The sequence below is a fragment of the Gossypium hirsutum genome, chromosome D04 (genome assembly GCF_007990345.1).
Source record: "Gossypium hirsutum isolate 1008001.06 chromosome D04, Gossypium_hirsutum_v2.1, whole genome shotgun sequence".
In the NCBI taxonomy this organism is placed as follows: domain Eukaryota; kingdom Viridiplantae; phylum Streptophyta; class Magnoliopsida; order Malvales; family Malvaceae; genus Gossypium; species Gossypium hirsutum.
Genome location: NC_053440.1, coordinates 9,793,952 through 9,818,410, shown reverse-complemented (window position 1 = coordinate 9,818,410; position 24,459 = coordinate 9,793,952). Strand labels below are relative to the sequence as shown.

General features: G+C 35.9%; 2 protein-coding genes across 3 annotated transcripts; both read right to left on the bottom strand.

The window, feature by feature from the left end:
- Positions 1-1,927: 1,927 nt before the first annotated feature.
- LOC107926094 (protein KINESIN LIGHT CHAIN-RELATED 2) lies at positions 1,928-4,855 on the bottom strand. Of its 2 annotated transcripts, none has more exons than XM_041091922.1 (3): positions 4,678-4,855; positions 2,471-4,429; positions 1,928-2,365 (listed from the first exon to the last, which is right to left on the bottom strand). In XM_041091922.1, the coding sequence occupies exons 2-3, from the start codon at positions 4,420-4,422 to the stop codon at positions 2,155-2,157; spliced, it is 2,163 nt and encodes a 720-aa protein (XP_040947856.1). In that variant the 5' UTR covers positions 4,423-4,429; positions 4,678-4,855; the 3' UTR covers positions 1,928-2,154. The 2 variants fall into 2 exon arrangements, with proteins under 2 accessions (XP_040947856.1, XP_040947857.1); XM_041091923.1 differs by having other exon boundaries at positions 4,683-4,855.
- Positions 4,856-15,992: 11,137 nt separating this feature from the next.
- LOC107926100 (2-methylene-furan-3-one reductase) lies at positions 15,993-17,554 on the bottom strand. Its single transcript, XM_016856900.2, has 4 exons — positions 17,101-17,554; positions 16,709-17,032; positions 16,474-16,633; positions 15,993-16,382 (listed from the first exon to the last, which is right to left on the bottom strand). Exons 1-4 carry the CDS (start codon positions 17,314-17,316, stop codon positions 16,117-16,119), a joined length of 966 nt encoding a protein of 321 aa, XP_016712389.1. The 5' UTR covers positions 17,317-17,554; the 3' UTR covers positions 15,993-16,116.
- Positions 17,555-24,459: the final 6,905 nt, after the last annotated feature.

The window sequence follows — 24,459 nt, the reverse complement described above, 5'->3', positions numbered from 1 at the left end:
CTCTGGCCTTTTCTGGACCACTTCAATTCAACCCTTTTGAGCCTTTTTCTGTCAACTCAGGGTTACCCTTACACCATCATTGGTGATGCAGGTCTTTGCATTTACAACTCAAATGGGGTTTAATAAGCAATTTTGAGACCTATTTCCACTGTTCTTTTTCTTTTTTTGTTTTAACTGAAAAAAGGGCTTGTCAAAGAGCTTTAGTCGGCTTGGGCTTTTGGGTGTTCCTGGTTCTTTTGGTTTTGGGTTTCTAAGTGGCTAACTCCGGTTTACCGCCAATAAGCTACTGATTCGTGTCTGTTGGCAATTGGCATCAGATCAGAGGTTGAATTTGAGCACGAGTATTATGTATTTAATATGGATATTTTTCTCATATATTTAAAAAAAATTATTTTATATTCATATCAAAATATCCATAGATGAATATTTAATTTTTTTTAGAGTGATTAATATAAGCCAATAAATTCAACTACATTCGGTAAAAGTATCATGGAAGCTTTGTACTATGAGTCAAATTATATTTTGTCCTTTCGACTCTAAAAATGAGTAAATTAGTCCTTATACATTAGATCAAAGGGTAAATTAGTTATTTCTGTTAAAGATTTCATCTATTCGTACTATTAAAAACTAGCTGACGTAATAATTAATAGTACCACATGTATGTCAACATAACATATAGAGACCAATTTTTATCCGTAAAAAATAAAATTTATAATAGAATGATCAGTTTGTTCTTTAATCTAAGGTATAAAATTAATTTACTTGTTTTTTAAGTAAAAAAAACAACATATAATCTAACTCATATTACAAATGCATGGAGAATATTACCACTAGATTCATATGTGGAAACATTGGTAAATTCCAGATATAAGCTAGCAGGCTAACGTTGCTTTCTTTACACTCTGTATGGTCATTTTCCACATCCAGGACAACAGCCTGTCACTTAAATCCTATCTCCCATGACTTTTCAGAGGCCTTCCTCGTAATGAATCAATGTTTGGCCTGCAGTCTCCTCTCAACAAACCATGAAAACTCATGACTGGTTTGAATTCAAATTCAACCTACATGGTTGTTGTCCCGACTCCTTATTTTCGTTGAAATATTTGTATGCGACACGTACATGAACGTAGAAAGAAGAACCCTAAAAGTCTTCCAAATGTACGGAAAAACAATTAAAATAAATCTTACCATGCTCTTTTGAGCATATACCCATATCCCTGCTCAGAATCAAATTCTAACAGTTTCAGGATTAAGCATGTGGCATTCAATGCAGGCAGGCAGGCAGGCATTATTAGCTGTGGGATGGCATACATAGGACTCATTTGGTCTGCAAATTTCAATTGGGTCCTTTCTTTGACCCACCAGCTTTCATTTAGGAGAGGTGGCCATTTTCATTTCCTTAAATAGATTGTGATGCTTTTGTGATGTTAGTTTAGAGGTTAGGTGAAATTGATTGTTAGATTTAGGGTTTTGGTTCCTTGTAAGCAAGTTCAATTGGTGAATTCTTCATAAGTTAAATCAGCCAATTACTTAAATCGTAAATCAAGTAAAATTAACCTGTGGACAGCCCCTATTGGAAACAAAACGGGAAGTTAGTCCAATTCTGGTAATTTTAGATACAGCTCATGTCATGGTTTATTTGGTGTTGTGCAACAGTCTAACCTTCGATTACTTATAACGAAGGGAAGGTGAAGGATGGTTCAAAAATGCCATTCAACTTTGGCTGATTAGTCAAGTCTTTCACTTTCACCATATAGCCTTGATTTACTAAAGCCACCTACTGCCATTTTTGAAGGCTTGAAAGGCAACTTATCTTTGGTCAATTTGGTCTTTCAAATCAACCAACTTCCACCATGTGACTTTCGAGTTCGAATATAGATATTAACTTAGAAATAAATTGAAATACCCGAATCAAATACATATAGTATATCAACTTATACTTTATTCATTGAAAGGATTGAAACATACAAATAAGAGATGTTACAAAGGAATATCAACAACTCCATAATCAATGGAACCATACAAATTCTCTTCATCTGACCCTACTGAAACCTGGTTTCTTTTATATCTGTGTCTGGGAATCAGATAAACCAACCCATTTAATCCTCTTTTACAATGTAAATCTTTACAGTATTTTACCTATAAACAGGATTATTATACCTTAATCCCATCATCATTTATTATTTGAGTGGTGGTGTCAAGGAGGGTGACTAATGCTCTTGATTTTCTGCTCCGGACCTTGCCTGCTTCCTTCAATAATTCACTCAACCTTCTTTTCTCATCGATGACATCCGGATTTGCTGTTCCAAGCTTCTCTTCTCTCATGTCAACAACATAATCCAAAATTTCAATCGCATCATCTAACCTGCCAAACATAGAATTTTCAACAAAAAGGAAACATGAGACTCAAACTCGGGTCTGAGTGTTGGATAGAGTATGTAATCAATCCAGGTGTTTTTCTAGGTTTTACCTTCCCATGGCATCATAGGTGCCAGCCAGATTGCTATACACCCCTAATGTATCAGGGTGATAAGGACCATATTCCTTCTCTAAGATGCTTCGTGCTTCTTCAAACAGATCGGCTGCCTCGTTTATTGAATATCGTTGTACGCAGGCTAGCCCCATTTGATTGAGAGCGATCCCGAACAAGGCAGACTTCTTATCTCCGCTAGCTCGAAACTTTGAGATAGCACTTTTGAAGGTGCTGTAGGAGTCAGCATAGCTCCCCATCATGTAATACATGACTCCCATCTGTGCCTCAATGCCTGCAATTGTACTTTGCTTCCCTGGGCCTTCACTGAAAATACTTAAAGCTTTTTTAAGTAATTTGAGTGCTTGATCCAATTCATTCATAAATTGGCATATGGCAGCAATGTCAATGAGGCCACTGGCAATCTCTTCTGAGGGGATTCCAGGATTTGGCTTTCCGTAAATCCGGAGTGCGTTTTCGCAATAAGTTCTGGAATCCCTTAACTTTCCTACCTTATTGTACAAATCAGCCAAACGAACGAAAACTGAAGCAACTGTTGGATGATTCTCTCCTTTAGCAGATTTAAACACTGTGAGCGCTTTCTGATAGGCAAAAACTGCCTCATCAAACCGAGCTAAAGATAAATATGCATCTCCAATGCTACAATCAATCGAAGCAACATCGAGTTCACGGCCATTGGCTGCCATTGCCATGCTAGCTAAAACATAATGCTCAAGTGCCGATTCATAATCTCCTTTTGAGTCACAGATGAGTCCCATGAGTCTCCTATCAGCAGCTTCTTCAATAGAAGCGGGAGCACCATTCTCCCTATGGATGTCAAGAGCCATTTGACAAAGCCTCTCTGCCTCATCAAATTGCAACGCTTGCACATGCGCTTCAGCAACGTATCGACACGTCTCACCAACTCGAGGATCAGTTTCTCCCAAAACTTGTCTTTGAATCTCCAAACCTGCTGTATAACACAAAATCGAATTCTCAATTTGACCCAACATTACATAAGTATCACCCAGTTGCATGCATCCAGCGAATTTAGCAAGTGCATGAGTTTGGCCATCCTCGATCACTGGGATTTCGATTGAGCGTTCAAGAACTGGAATGGCCTCATCGTATTGGCCTAAGCTACAATGCAATGCTGCCAGAACATGCAAAGACATTACAAGCTCTAGACTCGGTTTTCCATCTGCACATTTCTCGAATGATTTTGTTGCTCGAATTGCCAATTCAAGTGCTTTCCGAGGATTTTCACCTGAAGAAATCATATTCCTCGTCTGTTTGAGCAAAAACGGACCAAGTTCAGGATTCTCTAGCCCTGCCTCTAGAGAATCTCCTGTTCCATTGTTAAACTTTGCACCAAAATTCCTTTGCTTCCTTGCATTCTTCTCATGCCTCATTTCAACAGGAGTTTTCTCTTGAGATGATTTGCTCTTCGGACTTGATTTCACCGATGCTTCGGAATCCAATTGCAAGCGATGACGATGCTTAGCACCTTGAGTTTGGTTCTTGTCGTTGTTTTTCTTCTTAGGCATTTCATCAGTAACCTCATTTTCTTTCTTAAGGTTCAAGTCACCAACACTGTCTTCTTCTTTCTTCTCTGCTACCACCACCTCTTTTGTTATTTCAACAACACCGAAATCCCCGACAAGATGGCGTAATTCGGAATCGATCCTTGATTCTTCACCGTACGAACCGTAACTAGACAATGATGGAGATTGATCAGAGCTTTGCATCTCATAAACATTGTGATAAAGCTGCTCAATGGAGGTTGCCACCACACCATCAATGGCTAAATCAAGGGAATCACTTCGTGGACTCAGTGCACTTCTTGGAGACCTCTCTTGAGCAAAACTGTACTTATAAGGTGTGTGAAATCCATTGTCATGTTCTTCAACTCCAGTTTCTCCATTCATTGCATCCATAGCTAATCCAGGCATTGCAAAACTGATTTTAAAGAAAAAAAAAATCAGTACAAACTTATATCAAATTCTTCCATAATCTCCAAAAGGAAAATGCTAGCCAAGTCAAAGACAACTCCATTATTCTCTACTATTTACTAAATTTAGCAAAAATGACGACAAATTTCAAATGCTCAACTTCAAAATAAGACTACTTAAACCAAAAACAGTTATAGAAAGATTAAAAGAAAAACATTGAATGCTTAATAACCATAATCGATAAATGAGTAATACCTTACTTAGTTCTGTTTAATGAAGAAAACCCAAAATTCTTTTTTCTTTTTTAAAAACCCAAAGTTTATAATGCTGATTTTTTGTTCTCTGGGTGTTATATACAGAAGAAGAAGACGTTGATAACGATGAAGGAATGGGGCGGTGTCACGTATTTCTGTATCGTTGTTTGTTGCCTTATATATATATTGAAGTCTAGAAAAGAGAGGGAGAAATGAGGTATTTTATGAAAAGGAAAAGGAGTAAAATAGGGGAAACATATATTTAAATTTGAGATTATTGTAAATAATTTATTTATTTATTGGTGCAGGGTTATAAGCTGGTGGAATTTGGAAGCAATTTAGAATGTGACTTTTCTCCCACCATTTTTTTTTTTTTACATTTTTATGTTTGAGTTTCTCATGAACTCATATTATTTTTTTAAATAATATTTATTTAGATATTTTTTTATATTAATATTTATCTAAAATATAAATAAGAATATATTTTATTAATAAACAATGTTCTGCATTGTTTTTATTAATTATTTCTTAATTTGGTTGGGAGTATTTTAATTTTATAAATAAAATTAAGAAATTGGGAGGTGTTTTTTATTTTTTTTAAAATACTATTTCTTAATTTTAGAATTAATAATTTTATTTATTTATTATTGGGAATAATATTTGGGGATGTGAGACGGTTGAAAAACTGGAGCGCTTAACGGCTTTTTAACTGGAAGGTTGTTTTCTCTGAGACACGCGGAAGAAGATGATTGCAAGTTTAAAGTGGCGTAGGATTCCACGTGGACCACATCCAGCTTCATTCTTGCTGGTTTAATCTCTTAGGTGGTCCTAGTTTAGCCCAATTATTGGTGGGCCCATAAAATTTTCCATGGCCCACATCAATTCCAAATAGATTATCATTTTTTATTCTTTTTATTTTTTTCGATTAAAAGAAGACAGGCATATAAAACAACATGCAATTTATTAAACTACTACATAGTATATTGATGGTTTTGTTTTGTCCAACACTGTAATTTAATTTTTTTTGGATAAATATTAAAATTATATATCAATTGTATAATATTATACATAAATTTTAATTTACGTAATGAGATTTTAATTTGATTCGATTTTCACAAATCACTAATAATATTATCGAATTAGCATCATTTTACATTGATATATTGTATACACAAACAATTATATTAATCTGATATGAAAATAAATATATATTATTTCCGAAGAACTAAAAATATAAGAAAAAACTAAATTTTAAATTTGTAAAAAATACATAAACTTCTATTTAATAGCAAAACGGTTAATATTTTTTAAATAATTAATATAAAATTCAAATTGGCGTCTCATCATACTAATTTATGGGCAAATTATCAAAAAAAAGCCCTTTTTAAAAAAATTTACCGAAATGGGCCTTTTATGTAATTATTTACCGGAATGGTCGGTTTTCCGCGAAATCGCGTCCACGTCAGCGCGATGTCAATGTACGCGCCAGGAAATCGCGTCCACATAAGCGCGATTTGCTGACGTGGACTCAAATCGTGCTGTTTTTTAGCTTGGAAAACTTTGAAAGGCCATAACTTTTCTCTCGGTTGTCCGATTGAGACGAATTTTTTTTTATTTCGAATAACTTTTCGAGATCTACGCGCTAACAAACCGAAAAGTTATTCGAAATCAAAAAAAATTCGTCTCAATCGGACAACCGAGCGAAAAGTTATGGCCTTTCAAAGTTTTCCAAGCTAAAAAACATAGACTGTTCATGCCATGTCAGCAAATCACGTCCTAAGGGGCACGATTTGTGTCCACGTCAGTAAATTGCGCTTATGTGGACGCGATTTCCTGGCGCGTACCCTGACATCGCGCTGACGTGGACGCGATTTCGCAGAAAACGGACCATTCCGGTAAATAATTACATAAAGGGCCCATTTCGGTAAAATTTGAAAAAAAGGGTTTTTTTTGGTAATTTGCCCCTAATTTATTTGTGGAAAATAAAAATTAAGTTTTAGTCATAAATAATAATTTGGAGTACGAAAATCACTGCATAAATTATAAGATCATTTTAATTTTGAATTGAAAACTAATAACAAATTTGTATTAATAAATGATTGAATCTTTTATTAAGTAAAATTTCGAAAGCAAAATGTTGCTACAAGTAACACTAAACAGTAACTATAGAAAACAATCAATCACCCAACCCCACTCTTTATATTCATCAAAATTATACTTTTCATTTTATTTAAAAAATTCAACATTTAAAATTTAAAATGGGGTTGAAAATTGTGTTTAAGTTAATTTATTTTTTTTAAAAATAAATAATTTTTTCATAAAATTGAGATATTCATATTCTCATAGTTAATTCTTATCTAAAACTATTCAAAAAAAAATTAAGATTTACTTTTATCAAACAACAAAATCCGTATAAAATAAATACAAATTCTTGTTAAAATAAATACAAGTGGCAAGATTAGGGGATTTACGGTGTAGGCTGCACAAGTAAAATTCTTATAGAAGTTTACTCCCTCTATTTGATGTTAATTAGAATAAGGGGTTGACATAGTGAATTTTCTTTTCATCTGCCCGTGGTTTTTTTTCCCGAAAGGGTTTTCATGTAAAATTTTGTATGTTCTATTTTTCTCTGTCTCTCTCTTTTTTTTCTGTTTTTTTTTTATTCGTTGTCATTATTAACGTTCGATTTTCACAATATTCAATGCTTCAACTAAAAAAATATATATAAGTACGATTAATATGATATTTGATGATATATGTACTGTATTTAAGATTTTAACATAGTACTTAATCATCTTTCAAAAAAACATTATTTAATAATTTAATTGTATTTATATTTACAAAATTAGATACACATACATTAAGTCCAACATGATGTTTTAGTGTTTTATTAATAGTAAAGCTATATTAGGTAGGGTCAAAAGAGAAGCAATAGACCAAAGTCTGAAAACATACAAATGATTAGTGAGTTATAAGGCAGACAAATGTTATGTTGAATGCTGAAACCAAAGTTTTGTTGCTGCTCAATCATTTAGTTAGTTAATATAATTAATTTAAATATCAGTAACCTTGGGTTTGGGTGCATCTATGTTGTATTGAAAGGGGTTTAGGGTATATTTTAATGGACTTATTAGCAAATCATATCATGGTATTATTGGCTAGTAATGATATACCAACCAAAACAATAATTATTCTACAATTAAACTCTAGTAAAATCGTCTCATCTTCAACCCCAAACAACAATGGCAACAGCAACTAATATTTTATTTGCAAAAGAAGAAGAAGAAGCAAGCAATCTGGAAAATGGGGTGGCGAACCCTAATCACATGATATTTAAATCCCAACTACCAAAGAATATTTAACACTTACCTTTTCACTATCAGGTTTTTATATTTTAAAAAGGTAAAAATATCCGAATTAAGTCAAAATTCATGATCAGTTTATATATATACATATAACTTTAGAGGCAAGTAAAGAATATTGGAAAATAAAGGCTTCTACTTTAGGGTAGAATATTAGTAGTATTTATTAAAAGGTATACACAGATTTGTTTATAGTTGTTTGGAGAAGTTAAGGTTTGAAGCAGTTCCTGAAATAAGAAAACCAGTTATAATTGTTACACTGTCACTTTCATATCTCATCATCTCCTTTTCCTTCACTACATCATCAACATGCTTTTAAATTTCATTTCTTTTTCTTTTTATTTTAATTTCAGGGGTCCTTAGAATTGAATTTAAGCTCTCATGCCTGCAACATAATATTTTTATCGTTGGGTTAAGAGATTGTTGACACCTAAGCTCGTTCGCTACTAACATGGCGAGAGTGTCTGCCACTTGCATGGTCTCACCGTGCACGCCCATAATCCTCTAAGACACATGTAACCCTTAGAAGGAATAACTTGTTACCATGCATGGTGCCTAGTTAACCCTAGTGTCACGGGGCTAGACCTTTCGTCTCGCAATCCGTGCGGCCTTAAGCGATCCGTTCGTCCCAAACTCGCCTAAGTCAGCCTTTACGCCCAAAAGTGAGGATTCTTTTAAGAACTCCTCCAAGGCACCAATTTGTATAGCGGAAGCGATTGTGCCAAAAGAAGCTACAAGTGAACAACAAAAAGCCAAAGAAAGAATGTACACAAAGTGTTTGAGTAAATGCTCAAAGAATTCTATTACTCTTAAGAATTCAGCTTACAATGGATGAGTACAAATGAGGGGGAGGCTCTCTATTTATAGTTGAGCTCCCCCAAAACCGACAGTCAAGATACATTTACATCGACGGACGAGATTCACTATATCCCTTGATTTTAGGGATTTACAAGATTTGCCATATCAAATCTAATCTAATCTTTACAAGATATGATTCTCTCTATCTTCTAAGATTAGTTACTAAAATTAACCTAAGTTGCCATGTCTTCATCATCAGGCCAACCAGGCTTCAATCTGACATGCTTCTCCAATAGCTCCCTGAATCGGGCCAGTTCTCGTGGGCTCAATGTTCCCCATCTAATCGATAGACCTCTATGGGGCGCTTCTTGTGCCATGGTCACAGGCTTTGCACTTTGGCCCGTGACATTCTCCCCCACTCATTCTCGCAACGCCCTCGTTGCGACTTCTGGATGACACTGACTGGATTCACCTTGAAACTTTCTAGTTGCCTCGGCTTCTTCCCGACTTGTCTTGCGATCGAGTTGTCTCTTCCTTCGGAACCTATGCCTCGGCTTCCGTCGCCTCTTATCTTGAACCATTGCACTCGTTGGTACATTCTGTTGGCAAGAAGTCTCCACTTTAACTTGCCCCAATTTTGACTTGTTCCCATTAGAATCCCCTTGATTCTCACACCTCGGGTTCGTACCGCCCACAATTCTTTGGCCTCCTTGCTTATAACTTTGAAAGGGCCCCTACGACCTTGCCAAGCCAACAAGTCAGAATTCAAAACACTATCAGAGTGTTTTCAATGTAGCTTACTCGCAGCATTTACTTGCCTCGACTGTTTTTGCATCGCTCCTTTTCCCTCGAAGCTCGATGCACAACCTACCTTTCCCAAAAATGTCGGCTCCACAGTCGAATCCGCAGGCTTCATATCGGTCCCTTGCACCACTAACACTTCCGAAGGGGCTTTCGTAGCATTCCGTTCTGACGAATTAATGTTTCTCCCATACGAAACATCTTCAACTAGTTGAATTTAGGGGTGAGCAAAACTCGATTCGACTCGAAAAAATCAAAAAAAAATCGAATTTCGAGTTAAACGAATCGAATTAATCGAGTTATTCAAATCAACTCGAATTTTTTTTTTCGAATTTCGAGTTCGAATCGAGTTGAGTTTTCGAATTCGAATAACTCGAATAATTCGAATAATTCGAATATCAAACTATAATATTTTACATTTTTACCCCAAACTCCCAAACCTTTTTACTTTTCCCTCAAAGCTTTTACTCCTTCTCACTTTCCTCCCAAAACTTTTACTCGGCCATTTTACCAAAAAAAGCCCTTTTTTTCAAAATTTACCGAAATGGGCCACATTTTTAATTATTTACCGGAATGGGCCATTTTCGCGAAATCGCTGCCACATCAGCGCGATGTCAAGGTATGCGCCAGGAAATCGCGTCCACATCAGCGCGATTTGCTGACGTTGACACAAATAGCGCCCTCTAGGACGTGATTTGCTGACGTGGCATGAACAGTTTATGCTTTTTAGCTTGGAAAACTTTGAAAGGCCATAACTTTTCGCTCGGTTGTCCGATTGAGACGATTTTTTTATTTCGAATAACTTTTCGAGATATACGTGCTGACAAACTGCTTAGAGATGAATAGGGACTAATTTGTAAAGTATAATTTGTTAGTTACGAGTATAGGGACTAAAGTGTAATTATTTCAAAATTAGCATGAAATTTTTGTATTTAAGAATATTTGAATGTTATGGAAGGATGAAATTGAATTTGAATTGAAAAAAGAAGCTTAGATTTGAAAATATGACTATTTAGGTTTTAGGGACTAAATTGAATAAAATAGAAAATTTTAGGGAACTTCTCAAAAGTGGAATGAGCTGACTTATACCTATAATAGGATGATATAAGACAATTCTGTAAAAAAAGATCCGGTGTTTACTTCAAATAAGTAAGGAAAATAATTATTTGAATGTTTCAAAATTCAATTTTAAACCGAAAAAATCAAAATTTAGGGGCAAAAAAGGATCTTTTTTGACGAATCAAAATTTAGGTTTGCCAGCGCGTAGATCTCGAAAATTTATTCGAAATCAAAAAAAATTGTCTCAATCAGACAACCGAGCGAAAAGTATGGCCTTTCAAAGTTTTCCAAGCTTAAAAACATAAACTGTTCATCCACGTCAGCAAATCACGTCCTCGTAGGCGAGATTTGTGTCCACGTAAGCAAATCGCGCTGACGTGGACACGATGTCTTGGCGCGTGCCCTGACATCGCGCTGACGTGGACGCGATTTCGCGAAAAATAGCCCATTCCGGTAAATAATCAAAAAATCGGCCCATTTCGGTAAATTTTAAAAAAAAGGGCTTTTTTTGGTCATTTGCCCCTTTTACTCCCCTCCCCTCCCCTCCCAACCCCTCAATCTACCCAAAATTCATTTCCCACCAAAATTTGACTCTCCCATTTATTTTTTCTCAAAATTTTACTCTCAAAAACCCTCAAAACCTTTTATTTTCCCCCAAAATTTTTACTTCCTCCCACTTTTCCCCTAAAACTTTTATTCCCTTCCCATCCCACCTCCCATCTATCCCAAACCCTCCCTCCTCCAATTTTTTTTTAATATTTTTCCTCCAAAATTTTACTCCCTCTATTTACTTTCCCTCAAACTTTTATTCCCCAAAACTTTTTATTTTTCCCCTAAACTTTTACTTCTCACCCTTTACTCTCAAATAAAAAATCAAAATTATCCAAAAAAAATCACTAAACATAAATAGTAATAATTTTATTTATATCTACTATTTATATTATTAAATTAAATTTCACATTTTATATTATTTATATTATTGAATTGTTTAGTCATATTGAATATTTATATTAAAATTGAATTATTAATTATGCCATAAAATATTCGTGTTAAAATTTTATATTGGTATCAATTTCACATTTTATTTTAAAAATAACTTTTATTAAAAAATCATATTTTTACATTTAATATATTTTTCTTAATTCTAAAATACATAGTGACAAGAATCTGAAGATAATTGAAACAACTAAGCAAGTAAAGAAGCTAACCAATATATAAAAAAATTAATAAATAAATTATGAAGCGATGAAAGTTAATAAAAAATTTGATTAAGGTGGACAAATTTTATTACGATGGGTGACAATGGTTACAAGGACCCAAAATTATTTTTTAAAATTTAACTCGAACAAATTTATTCGATTCGATTCTATTCGAATTCCATCTCACTCGACTCGATTCGAGAAAACTTCAAATAAAGTTAGGATGATAAAATGAGATTCGAAAACTTGATTAACTCGAAAATTTTCGATTCGATTCGATCGAATGCTCACCCCTAGTTGGATTAACGATAACACCTTGTCCCAACCTTCATATCCCGATGCACCGGTACAACCGTTTTTGTTGACGGACCGGTGACAATATGGATTTGATCGGCCCTTGGTTGCAGAGTTGCCTGAATCCTATCAAGGAAGTTTAAGCCAAGCACATTATCGTAATAATCCAATTGGATTACCTCGAAATCTTCCTTGCTCTTCCATTCGTCGATTTGTAGTTCCACATCACGAACTACTCCCACAGTTGAGGCTTTCTCGGAAGTTGCTACCTTGATCTTCTTATTCGATTTCCTAATCGACAGACCAAACTTCTTCGTAGCCTTTTCCGACATGAACAAGTCCAATGCTCCCGTATCGATAAGAGCACTCCGCTTCTGACCCGCAATATTGATGTCCACAAACATCAACCCTTTGCAACCATTCCTCTTCCCAAGAATGAGCACCATCGAATTGACTCTCGATGTCTTTCCCTTGGTAGGCTTCGCATCTTTTTTCGGGTCATCTTTCTTTTTGATTGCCGAAATCATCACTTTATCCGGACATTTTCACGCCATGTGTGGTCCTTAACAAATGAAGCATTTTATCTTCTTCCTCTTGTCCCTTGGGTTGTCGAATCCCCGCTTCGCATCTCGTGGTTTCCCATTGCCACTTGTGCTATCGGTACTGTTGCCATCATCGCTATGTCTCTCTTCATCTTCTTCATGGTTTCTCTCACCATTGCCCTTTCCATTGGGCTTAGACGCCTCGAGCTTGTCTCTCGCTGGACCAAGCTCAACAAAGTACTCTGCTTCAGCCATGGCTACAGTAAGTTCGGTTATTCCTTGCCTTCGCAACTCATGTTTTGCCCACGGCTTTAACCTATCCTCGAACCAATAAAACGCTTATTTCTCACTCAAGTCAGAGATTTGAAGCATCAACTCGCTAAATGCTGGAACATACTCCAGAACAGTGCCTTGTTGCGTGAGATGACGCAACTTTGCTCGAGCCTCCTTCTCAGTAAACTGAGGGTAAAACTACTTCTTCAACTCTCTTTGGAACTCCTCCCAAGTCCCAATTGCGTTCCCACCACGTTTCTCATCCGTGGACCTATGACGTCACCACAAGAGAGCTACATCAGTAAAATAGATTGAAGTAGTGTTTACCTTAATGGCATCATCCTCGATGCCCATCGCTCGGAAGTATTGCTCCATTTCCCACAAGAAGTTGTCCACATCCTTTGCGGATCGTGCACCCTTAAACTTCTCCGGTTTGGGAACATCCATTGTTTGTTGCTTCGGCCTTGAAGATAACATCCCATTACTCAAAGCGGCTTTCTAATCGTGAGCTCTCCTTTGAGCTCCTCTATTTCTTTCTTCATGGCTAACACCAAATCCTCGAGATTCTCATCCCTCTCTGCCAGCTTTTCCGCAGTAGACTCCAGTAATTCCTTCATCTTTTCCCCATTGGCATCGAGAGAATCTAACACAAAATCTCTAAGTTGCTCTTCCATTGAGTCCAGCCCATCCGTGCGTCCCTCGACCAATTCAAGCGTCTCCTTCATGTTCCCTACAGATTCCTCGAGATTAACCACTCGATTTTCCAAAGTTGTCAGCATGTCCCTCGAGCAACTTCCTTTTCTGGTCCTCCCACGGGTCTCCATTGGCTTACTCTGACCAACAACTTCTTTCGACATCCCAACGGCGCCTTCGAACCAACTCAAATATCACTTGGTTCAAAACTTGACTCGAATACCACTTGTCACGGGGCTAGACCTTTCGTCTCACAATCCGTGCGGCCTTAGGCAATCCGTTCGTCCCAAACTCGCCTAAGTCAGCCTTTACGCCCAAAAGTGAGGATTCTTTTAAGAACTCCTCAAAGGCACTAATTTGTATAGCGGAAGCGGTTGTGCCAAAAGAAGCTACAAGTGAACAACAGAAAGCCAAAGAAAGAATGCACACAAAGTGTTTGAGTAAATGCTCAAAGAATTCTATTACTCTTAAGAATTCAGCTTACAATGGATGAGTACAAATGAGGGGGAGGCTCTCTATTTATAGTTGAGCTCCCCCAAAATCGACGGTCAAGATACATTTACATCGACGGACGAGATTCACCATATCCCTTGATTTTAGGGATTTACAAGATTTGTCATATCAAATCTAATCTAATCTTTACAAGATATGATTCTCTCTATCTTCTAAGATTAGTTACTAAAATTAGCCTAAGTTGCCATGTCTTCATCATCGGGCCAACCAGGCTTCAATTTGACAGGCTTCTCCAATAGCTCTCTAAATTGGGCCAGTTCTCGTGGGCTCAATGTTCCCTATCTAATTGATAGACCTCCATGGGGCGCCTCTTGTGCCGTGGTCACGGGCTTTGCACTTTGGCCCGTGACACTAGCACGTTACATCAACGGACCGTGCCATATATAGGTGTGAATGAACCATTCAGAATGGCACAATAGAACAAACACTCAACAATGTAAATATTGCCCAATTTACTCTCAAGTTGACCTTTCTTTTTCCCTAAAACAAAATTCTATCATTTTCTTTTAACCAAGACATCAATGGAAACTTTTGAATTTCTGGGTTAACACAAAATTCATCTTTTCTCTCATGGACTTTATTTACAGAAAAGTTAATTAAGAAAGCTTATATTAAAAATTGAATTTAGAGGATCCTTATTAACACCTTTTATCAGCCTGGTTTAGGGTTGAGAGTATTTAACATTTGAAAGGCCTGATATTGCAGTTAATAAAAGCCCAAGTTCTTATCAAGGCCTACAGGAGTCGATTTTTTATTTTTTAGAACCAACAAAATTTTGAGATTTCATACATTAAACGAATTCAACTGGAGTTATATATATTTAGTTTATTTATAGTTACCAACAAGTTCATCTATAAATCATGTAAAGATAGTTAAAATTAGTTTATTGTTTGATTTTTTTTTTGTTATAACCGTAGCTGTTTTACTGTGTAATATCATCAGAATTCTGGTGTTGATAATGGTAAATTTTTCAAGTGAATAATAAACTCTAGAATCATTATGCTTAAATTATCTTGAAATGGCATAATTTATGGTGGAATTAGTTGAGAGACTAAAGTGGTAATTAATTGGCAAGTAATTTATAATGTGAAAAGAATTGAATGGAATTTGTAGCATGGGATTTTGGAGAGTGATGACTTTGATATGGGGATATATAAGGAGGGACTCAAAGTGCTATATTTTCATTAATTAAAGGGGACTTAATCTAGTTGAGATGTAGCAATTAACCTAACTAAAAATCAGCTTGTAAGTGGCAGTAAGAACTATGGCTTCTTTAAACGAGTAAAAAGGAGAAATGAAACCATAACGAGACCTTTCTAAAATAATATTTCAATTTAAACTTTTCTATTTCTTTTTTCCTTTTACTCTCTAAATTTGATCATTTTTACACAAATTGTTGACTGAATGCATGTAATTTAATTTCATCATTTTTAGTTCTATATTTTTTTTAATTTTAAAATTTTAGACCCAACTAAAATGTACTTATTAAATTCATTAAGTTCTACTATTTCTAAAATATGATGCAGCAAATATATTATCATATTTGTAACATCATATTAGCTTGATATTTTCACATATATTCATACAAAAAAGTCGATTAACGAATTTAGCGAGTGTCTTTCGCATAAAAACTAAAATTTCAAAAAACGAAAAAATACAGATTAAAAATATCAATTTGAAGAATATAGACTAAATCTACAACTTTACACATAATAAATCACTAATAACAGAAGTTAATCGAACAAGTTTAAGCAAGAGAAATCAACCACAAACAAAGATGTGTTTATTCAAACTACTCGTTTTTATTTATTTATAAAGAGCAAGCATCTCACATAAAAACTAGAATCTTTATTCATTATCCGATAACACAACCTAGACTCATACAATATTGATATAATAATAATGTTCATGGGATTATAGAAATGACCACTTTCCCGGTAACTCGGCCGGTTTCAAGGTAAGCAAAGGCTTGTGGAGTTTCAGAAAAGGGAAATATGCCATTAGGATCAATCATTGGCTTAACTTTCCCACTCTCCAAGAAAGGCTCCAATTTCTCTAAAATTGCTCCATTTGATGTGAGGATGAATGTTGTTGCTGGTGGAACTACCGCTCCATATATTGTCACTACATCCCCACCTTCTCTCACTGCCTTCACTGCCCTCTCACATTGCCCTGTTTACCATCCCATAATCAAACCAAAAATCCATGTCACTGTACAGATTTTAACACGCTCATGTAATCGTATCGTGTATTCGAATATTACCGACTGCATCGTATACTACATCGAATTTCTCAGGCAGATCTTCAAAGTTTTGATTAGTGTAATCAATAGGCAAATCAGCCCCCAAGCTCTTCAGCAAATCCAGTTTCCCGGTACTTGCTGTGGCTGCTATTTTGGATGCTCCATAGACTTGCTTAGCTAGCTAATACAGGATAAAAAGAATGAACATTAATTCAAGTTGACTTGGGATAAGAATATAGTAAGACGGATTGAGAACCTGAATAATCATGGTGCCAACGCCGCCAGCACCGCCCAAGACAAGGATAGATTTGCCAGCAGAAAAATGGCATCGTTCAAGGCCTTCATAGGCAGTCTCAATGACTAAAGGCAGGCTTGCAGCTTCAACAAAGCTGAGATTTTTGGGTTTTAAAGCCAACAGCTTCTCTGCAACAACAGTGTATTGAGCTATAGTGCCAAATTGTGTTGGGTGATCCATGGCCTTTTCATTTATATCTCCATACACCTGATCCCCTTCCTTGAATTTCTTAACTTGGCTCCCCACTTTCACCACCACGCCTGCTACATCATACCCTGGAATGATCTTCACGTCAACAAAACAAAAAAGTCAGAAACATTTCTATTTAAGTGTCGAACATGATGAAGACTCACGGGTAAAGGGGAATCACTGTTTTTGAACATTCCAAGCATTCTTTTGAAATCAATGGGGTTAATCCCAGCAGCTACAACTTGGAGAAGAACTTGATCATCCCTGGGTTGGGGAACAACAACATCGGATTGTAGTTTCAGAACATCAGATGATTTTCCGTACTCAAGGTAAGTCCATGCTTTCATTTTAGATGGAAGGGTTGCAGCACTTGAAGCCATGAGAATTCAAGACACAAGTTTTGTTATTATTATTATTAAAAAACTCCAATAAAATCTTCTTTATGGTGGATGCATTCTACATATGAGCAATAATTCATGAAAAAGGCCTTTTTTTTTTGGCATGATTAATGAGAAATAATTGCTTCTTTTCTTTTTTTGAGCACTAGCTTTCAGTCAATATCCCATCATTATCTGATCTAGAACCTGACGTATTTGTTTGTTGGTTTTGGGCAATTTTGGTACAAAGATGATAGATATAATTTAATGTGGGTATATAAACCAGTACATGGCATACTATGTCTATCTTCTTGAGCCCAGCCCATTCTCTTAACACTTAATATTTTCATTAATTATTAAAACAATTCGTACCCGAAAAATAAAAACAATCCTATGTTATGAATTTTATTAAGTGAATGTTCATTATAATCAATTTTTTACCTTTCATCTTCTTATAATTCATTTCATATTTATGTATTAGAAATGAAGAGTCTAATCTCCTTATGTATATGTATTAGAAATGAAGAGTCTAATCTCCTTATGTATATATAAGAGTATACTACTTGTAATGATGATGGAAAAGAAGAGAAATGCAATAGAAATCTCTCTTTATTCTCATCTATTATTCTTGTGTTCTTTGCATTATTATCATTTTATAACACGTCAGAATGAACTTGTTCAATAATATTCAATATTCCATTGGAAAACAAGTAATCTAGATGTACAACGTCCTTGTTGAAGTAACAATCCTAATGTATGTGATTTTCTATGCGTGCTTGAAAGATTTTGAGATTTCAATATTCTCAATGAAAAAAGGTTAAAAATTATGCTCATTTTTTTGTATTGAAGAATGAATTTATGTTTTATATATTCCATGATATGTTTGTTTATGATCTAAGACTTTGAATAAGATTAAAGTATCAACAACTTCAATATTTTTGCTTAAATATGTATATCTTTTATAACATATGTCATTGATATGATAACTAAGTTGTCTATTAGATTATTTCTAATAGAGCCACACATGATTTGTGAGTATAAATGAATTTGACTTTGTAATACCCGATTTTTTGCCCCGGGTACAAATTATAAAGGGCTCAAATGAAACTGCCCAATTACAAAAAAAATGGGGCCCAAACCAAAATAAAACACAGGCCCAATTGCGATGGCCCAAAATCGCCAGAAACCCTAGGGTTTCTAATCTTCAACAGCGCCGCAACTCCAATCTTGGCCGAATCTCTATGGATTCACCTGCATAGCAAGAAAAAACGAAAATGGAAAAGGAATCAAAAATATTTGTAAATCAAATCAAGAAAAGATTTCTTTCCTTTTTTAGATTTACTTCATACGGCTATAAGAAGCCATTGAGCATACTGTAAACAGGATTCTATTTCAAAATCAGAAATAAAAAAGACTTCTACTTACGCAATATAGAGAGCAAAAAACCGAATCAAAGGTTGTTACTTACATTTTTTATTTTTTTCTGTTATATGTATTTATTTTTATCGCTTATATATGTAAATAATACAAGAGGAAAGAAAGAACCTGGGTTTTAAGCCCTAATCGCCGTGAACGATCGAGGAACCGTCTCCGAGGAAAGACGGTCGGAAATCGAAAAGTCTCTCGGGCTTTTGAGGTGCTTCCACGAATATTTGGAGGGTTTTGTGCCCGGATTTACGCTTAGAGGTCTCGAGGGAACCAGATCTGAGGATTTCTTTTTTTCGGCCACCGCATACGGCAGTGCCGGCGCCGGAGAACGGCGACCGACGCAGTGGCCGGTGACTGTCCGATGACCGACCGATGGTCGGAGGACTGAGGGGCTGAAAGAGTTTTTTAGAAGAATTTGGTTTTTTTTTAAATGTTTTGAAATGAAATTTTTGTTTTAATTTTGGCTTAAATAGCCAATTGAAAACGGCGCCGTTTTGAGGGGAGGATCCGCGTGTCGACCCGACCCGGACCCAGGATCCGCGCGTATTTCATGCGGAGGGGCAAATTACGCTTTTGGCCCCTCCGCCTTTTAATATGTTTACAATTAAGTTTATTTGCTTTTCTAAAATTCACCTTTAATTTGTTTTTAATTTTAATTTAGTCCTCTCTGAACGGCATCGTTTTAGAGAAGAAGGGAAAATTGCCCTTCCAGCCCCTCTATGTAATTCTCGCATTCAATTTAATCCTCTAGATTTTATTTATTTGCAGATTTACCCTATATTTTTACTTACAATTCAATTTAGACCCTTTTTCATATTTTCTTTAAAAATCAATATTTTTTTGATAATGCAAGTGTTTTCATCTTATCTTATAATTCTCATATGTAATTATTATTATTTTGTTTATATATGCTTTTTTTTAAATGTATTATGTTTTATTTTGAAATTATTATTTTTTTCGCATACTTATATATATATACTTGTTTTATTTATTTAATTATTTTTGTATTATTTATTTCAAACCTATATATACTTTTATGTATACTTGTATGCACTTTTTGTTATTTATTTTAATTATTCGTTTATCAATTTATGTTTGCATATTGTTTATTATTATCTTGCCCATTTATTTGATATTTTGTATGTCATAATTATTTATTTATTCATTTATTCATATTATTTCTATGCTATTGTAATATTTATTATTGCCTTCTATATTAAATGTAGCATCACATCATTTTTTTTACTTGATTTTAAACTTTCCAAAATTAAGATAAATGCTTGTATTTAGGATTTTCAAGGAAATTGAGCCCTAACGCATTGGGTTCCGATTTTCTTCGTTAAATCTAACAATCTAGCAATTTCTCTTTAATCAAAAAATAAGAGCTCATTATTAGGAATTCAACACGTTGTGTCCTAACGTATTGGATGTGACGCATTGATTTCTCGAAATGAAGATTTTTTTCTAAAAACTATAAAGGAAATATTCCGAGTTTGGGATTTTAAAGGAATTGTGCCCTAACATATTGGGCCGCGATTTCTTAAATCTTGGATAAATGGATATTCTTTTAATTTTTTTATTATACGAGTATTCTGACCTAATTCATTTTGGAGGAAATTAGAATGTTGTACCCTAACGCATTGTGTGTGGCATTTTTTGTTTCTCTAAATTGAGAAGGGTCTTAATACGCAACGTTTTAAGTTTTTAAAGATTATATTTTTAAAATTTTCGACCTTAAGACACTAATTAATTAACTAGGTACCAATTTTTGGCCGTTACGAGGGTGTTAATCCTTCCTCGTACGTAACTGACTCTCGAACCCGTTTTTTAAACTCGTAGACCAAAGCTGTTTTTAGGTGATCCAATCACACCCTAATAAAAGATTGGTGGCGACTCCCAATTTTCATTTTTTTAAGTCGACAACCTAATTTTTTTTTTATTTTTCAAAAAAAATGGTTTCGACAACTTGGCGACTCCGCTAGGGACATTTTTTTAAAAAAAGAGAGTCGAGCCACAAAGTTGATTAATTTTTGTCTTATGGTCGAGAAAAATATTGTTTTAAAAAAAAACTCATGACATCCTTTCGATTCATTATCTTATTGCTTAAATATTGTTTGCATTATACATTTCATGGGTTGAACAATTTTCCCCTTTTAAATGGGAGTGAGAAGCTATGCCTTCGTGAGGTTTTCACCTCTGTGCAGGATAGTGGATTGCTTCCGGGATACATCCGTACCTATGTCTTCGTGAGATTTTCATCTCTGTGTAGCCATAGGGAAATGTATTCCCCTGAACTGAACTCGATCCATATGAGCCTATAATGGGTGAGGATTGAGGAATCTGCTGGTTCGGGTACCCTTACCCTAGAAGCCGAACTTCATATAATGAACCTTAGGAATCCACCCAAGGTAGAACTATACTAAACCCTAGTGGATATCCAATTAGGGATCTTTACTATTTCTTGATTATATCTTGTGTTTCTATGTTATACTGACTTTTGGTGTTTTATTTGCATGACATGGCATTTCATTTCATCATAAAAGGCGTCAATCCAAATTTAGTTGCTAGATAGAAGGCTTAACATGGAAAGAGGGTTTCTTGATAAAGTGGAGGACAATGCGGCTGTTCGAACTTGGTCTGAAACAACGCAGCAAGAAAAGGGTGATAGTTTGGCTGACGGGCATGTATCGGAGTTATAGGACTTTACGCATATCAGTGTAACTCAAAACAATTTGCAAGAATTGAAGGAAATTTGGGGTCAGTGGAGTGATGAGGTTAGACAACTTTTTTATAATAATTATGGGGATTTGCCTTATTTGCTTGATGTGAAGGTAGACAAGCATTTGTTTCAAGCCCTCGCCCAATTCTGGAATCCTGCTTACAGCTGCTTTACGTTTGGGAAGGTCGATTTAGCGCCTATGATAAAGGAGTATATGGCTTTACTCCGTTGTTCAAAGTTTCAAGTGGACAGGGTCTATTCGAGAGCGGTAAATGTGCCAACCTTTTCAAAGAAGCTGATGAGTGTTACAGGAATGAGTGAGTAGTAGGTTGTCGCACGAATTAAGCAAAAGGGGGATAGTAAGTGTGTTCCTTTGAGAGGCTTAAAAGATGCAATTCTCACACACTCAGATGTAAGGAAAATGTTAGATGTTTTTGCTTTAAGTATATACGGCTTGGTTGTCTTCCCTAAAGCCTTGGGGTATGTGGATAAAACAGTCACTGATTTATTCGACCGGCTCGATAAGAAAGTTACACCGATTCCAGCAATTTTGGCAGAGACTTTTAGGTCATTGAGTGCATGCCGGAAGACGGGCTAAGGTAGATTTATTGGATGTGCATAGCTTCTACTCGCATGGTTTCATAGTCACTTTTGGAAGGTGGATAAAGTTTCGTATCAGGTTTTCTCTGAAAATTATTCGCCACTAAAGGATATAGTCGCTACGCCGAGGAGAAATGACATTTCGAAGGAGAAGTGGATAGCAATTCTTCAAAATCTCCGAGAGGAGGACATTGAGTGGAGAGCTCCTTGGTTACTTCCAGATGAGATCCTGTATAGGTGTGGTAGTTCTGATTGGGTTCCTTTACTAGGGGTTTGGGGAGCTACTGGATATGCCCCATTATTGGTGCTAAGGCAATATAGGTCAAGGCAATTTATATTTGTGACCCAAGGGATAGCCGATTGTGAATTTTCGTACAAGGATGATGGTTATAGAAAGAAGTTTCAAGAGATGGCTAGTGCGTGGAAACAAACTCGCCGAATGAAGAGGCTAGCTGTGGGTCCAATGACAACTTCTGAGTATCATCAATGGTGGGCTAGAAGGATTAATAATAATACACCTAAGTTAAATCAGGAAGAAAGCTAGTCAATAGAAGAGCATTTGCGAGTCATTCATTCTGAGTTGGAAATCATAAGGTAAGATTTTGAGAGGAGAAATGCGAATTTGGAGAAAAATATAGAGCAAATAGAGGCGGAAAAGACGAACTTAAGATTGGATATAGACGTTCAGAAGCTTGAAAATGAGAAGTTAAAAAAAGAGAAAAACAAGGCTGAGGAAGAGCTGGGTAGTTTGAAGACGGATTATAAAAAAATGCAAGAGCTGGGTAGTTTGAAGACGGATTATAAAAAAATGCGTTTGTCAATGAGAACTGCTGGGCTGGGAAAGACTTCAGAACAATGGCGAGCAGAAATCCGAGAAGAAAAGGACAAAGCCAATAGATGGGAACAGAAATTTCTGAAGATGCAGAGAGGAAACAAATTTTTAGAAAATAGTTTGTCAGAAAGCCAAAAAGAAAAAGGCGAGCTAAAAGATAAGGTGGTTGTGTTGGAAGGATGTCTTCGTCAATATTCAGATCAAGCACTTGAAAGCAAACAAAAGTCGTAATAATGAACAGCTTCACCACTTTCAGAGTCAAGTTAAAAGTAGAGATCATCTTATCAAGGAAGCTGTGGTCCAGATTCGAGAAGTAGCTGATCATATACAGACTTTAGCAGTACAGGCTGACACGCTGAGTGTGAAGTATGAATTAGAATCGGATCGGGGGCAAGAATTAGCTTTGTTACTTAGGAAGATTAGAGTTCTGGGTACTAGGGCAAAGTTTTATTTGTAATTCTCTTTATGTAAAGAAATTTGCTTTCTAGTAAGGTTTTCTTATATGGAATTGAATCAAAATTGACGTCTTTTTTGCATTCATGCATTGCATTACTTCATATGCATTTAAAAACATTAAATGATTCTAATTAATTCAAATCACTCCTCAGTTAATCTGGAAACCAATCAACCTACCAAACACTGCTACGGTACTCGATCGAAAACTAGAGACATGGACCAAAGGCTAAAACAGTTCCAGAAGGAAATGCAAGAGCAAATGAATGAGTAACTTGAGAAGATTCAACAAAAGATGATGGATAAAATAATGAAATCTCAGGGGAGTATGATGGCTAAGTTGACTCAGTTATTGACTGGAGGAGTTGACAAAGGGAAGGGCTCGGTGCTCAACATTGAAGAAGGAGACAACGAGGGACCTGTTTATTCCTCAGGACTTACTTCTCAATAAGCGGGGATATATCCGCGCAAATCCTCCGTCACTATCAAGCCTCAAGATAGTACTGAAACACTAATAAACTTTCAAGCTAGATTAGGCTCCAACCCTAGAGACAATCTTGCTAATCCTGTTATCCCTGACTTTGACGAGACAATCGAGAAAATGAATGGTGAATTGCTGAAATAGCTCGATGAAAAGTATAAATGGCTGGAGGAAAAACTTAGAGCGATGGAAGGTACTGAGAGCTACCATGGAATTGATGCTAGAGAATTGAACTTGGTTCCAGGTTTGGTACTTCCTCACAAGTTCAAAATGCCAGAGTTCGAGAAGTACAACGGGACTAGTAGCCCCGAAGCCCATATTAATATGTTCTGTAGGAGGATGACTAGATATGTTAATAATGACCAGTTGCTGATACATTGCTTCCAGGATAGTCTCACAGGGGCTGCATCCAAATGGTACAATCAACTAAGCCGTGCCCAGATTAATTCATGGAGAGATCTAGCACAGGCATTCTTAAAACAGTACAGCCATGTGACTGACATGGTACCTGATAGAATTACTCTGCAGAACATGGAAAAGAAGCCTGGTGAAAGTTTCAGGCAGTACGCATAGAGATGGAGAGAGGTTGCTGTCCAAGTTCAGCCATCTCTTCTAGAAAGAGAGATGGCGATG

Bases quoted from the DNA above. Each gene is read 5' to 3' on its own strand.
- LOC107926100 (XM_016856900.2), bottom strand. From the start codon at position 17,316: ATGGCTTCAAGTGCTGCAACCCTTCCATCTAAAATGAAAGCATGGACT. The intron at 16,634-16,708 runs GTTCTCAATCCG...ATCCTGTATTAG, and splicing joins TTGGCACCATGATTATTCAG to CTAGCTAAGCAAGTCTATGG. The intron at 16,383-16,473 runs GTAATATTCGAA...GATGGTAAACAG, and splicing joins TGTAGTATACGATGCAGTCG to GGCAATGTGAGAGGGCAGTG.
- LOC107926094 (XM_041091922.1), bottom strand. From the start codon at position 4,422: ATGCCTGGATTAGCTATGGATGCAATGAATGGAGAAACTGGAGTTGAA. The intron at 2,366-2,470 runs GTAAAACCTAGA...TATGTTTGGCAG, and splicing joins ACCTATGATGCCATGGGAAG to GTTAGATGATGCGATTGAAA.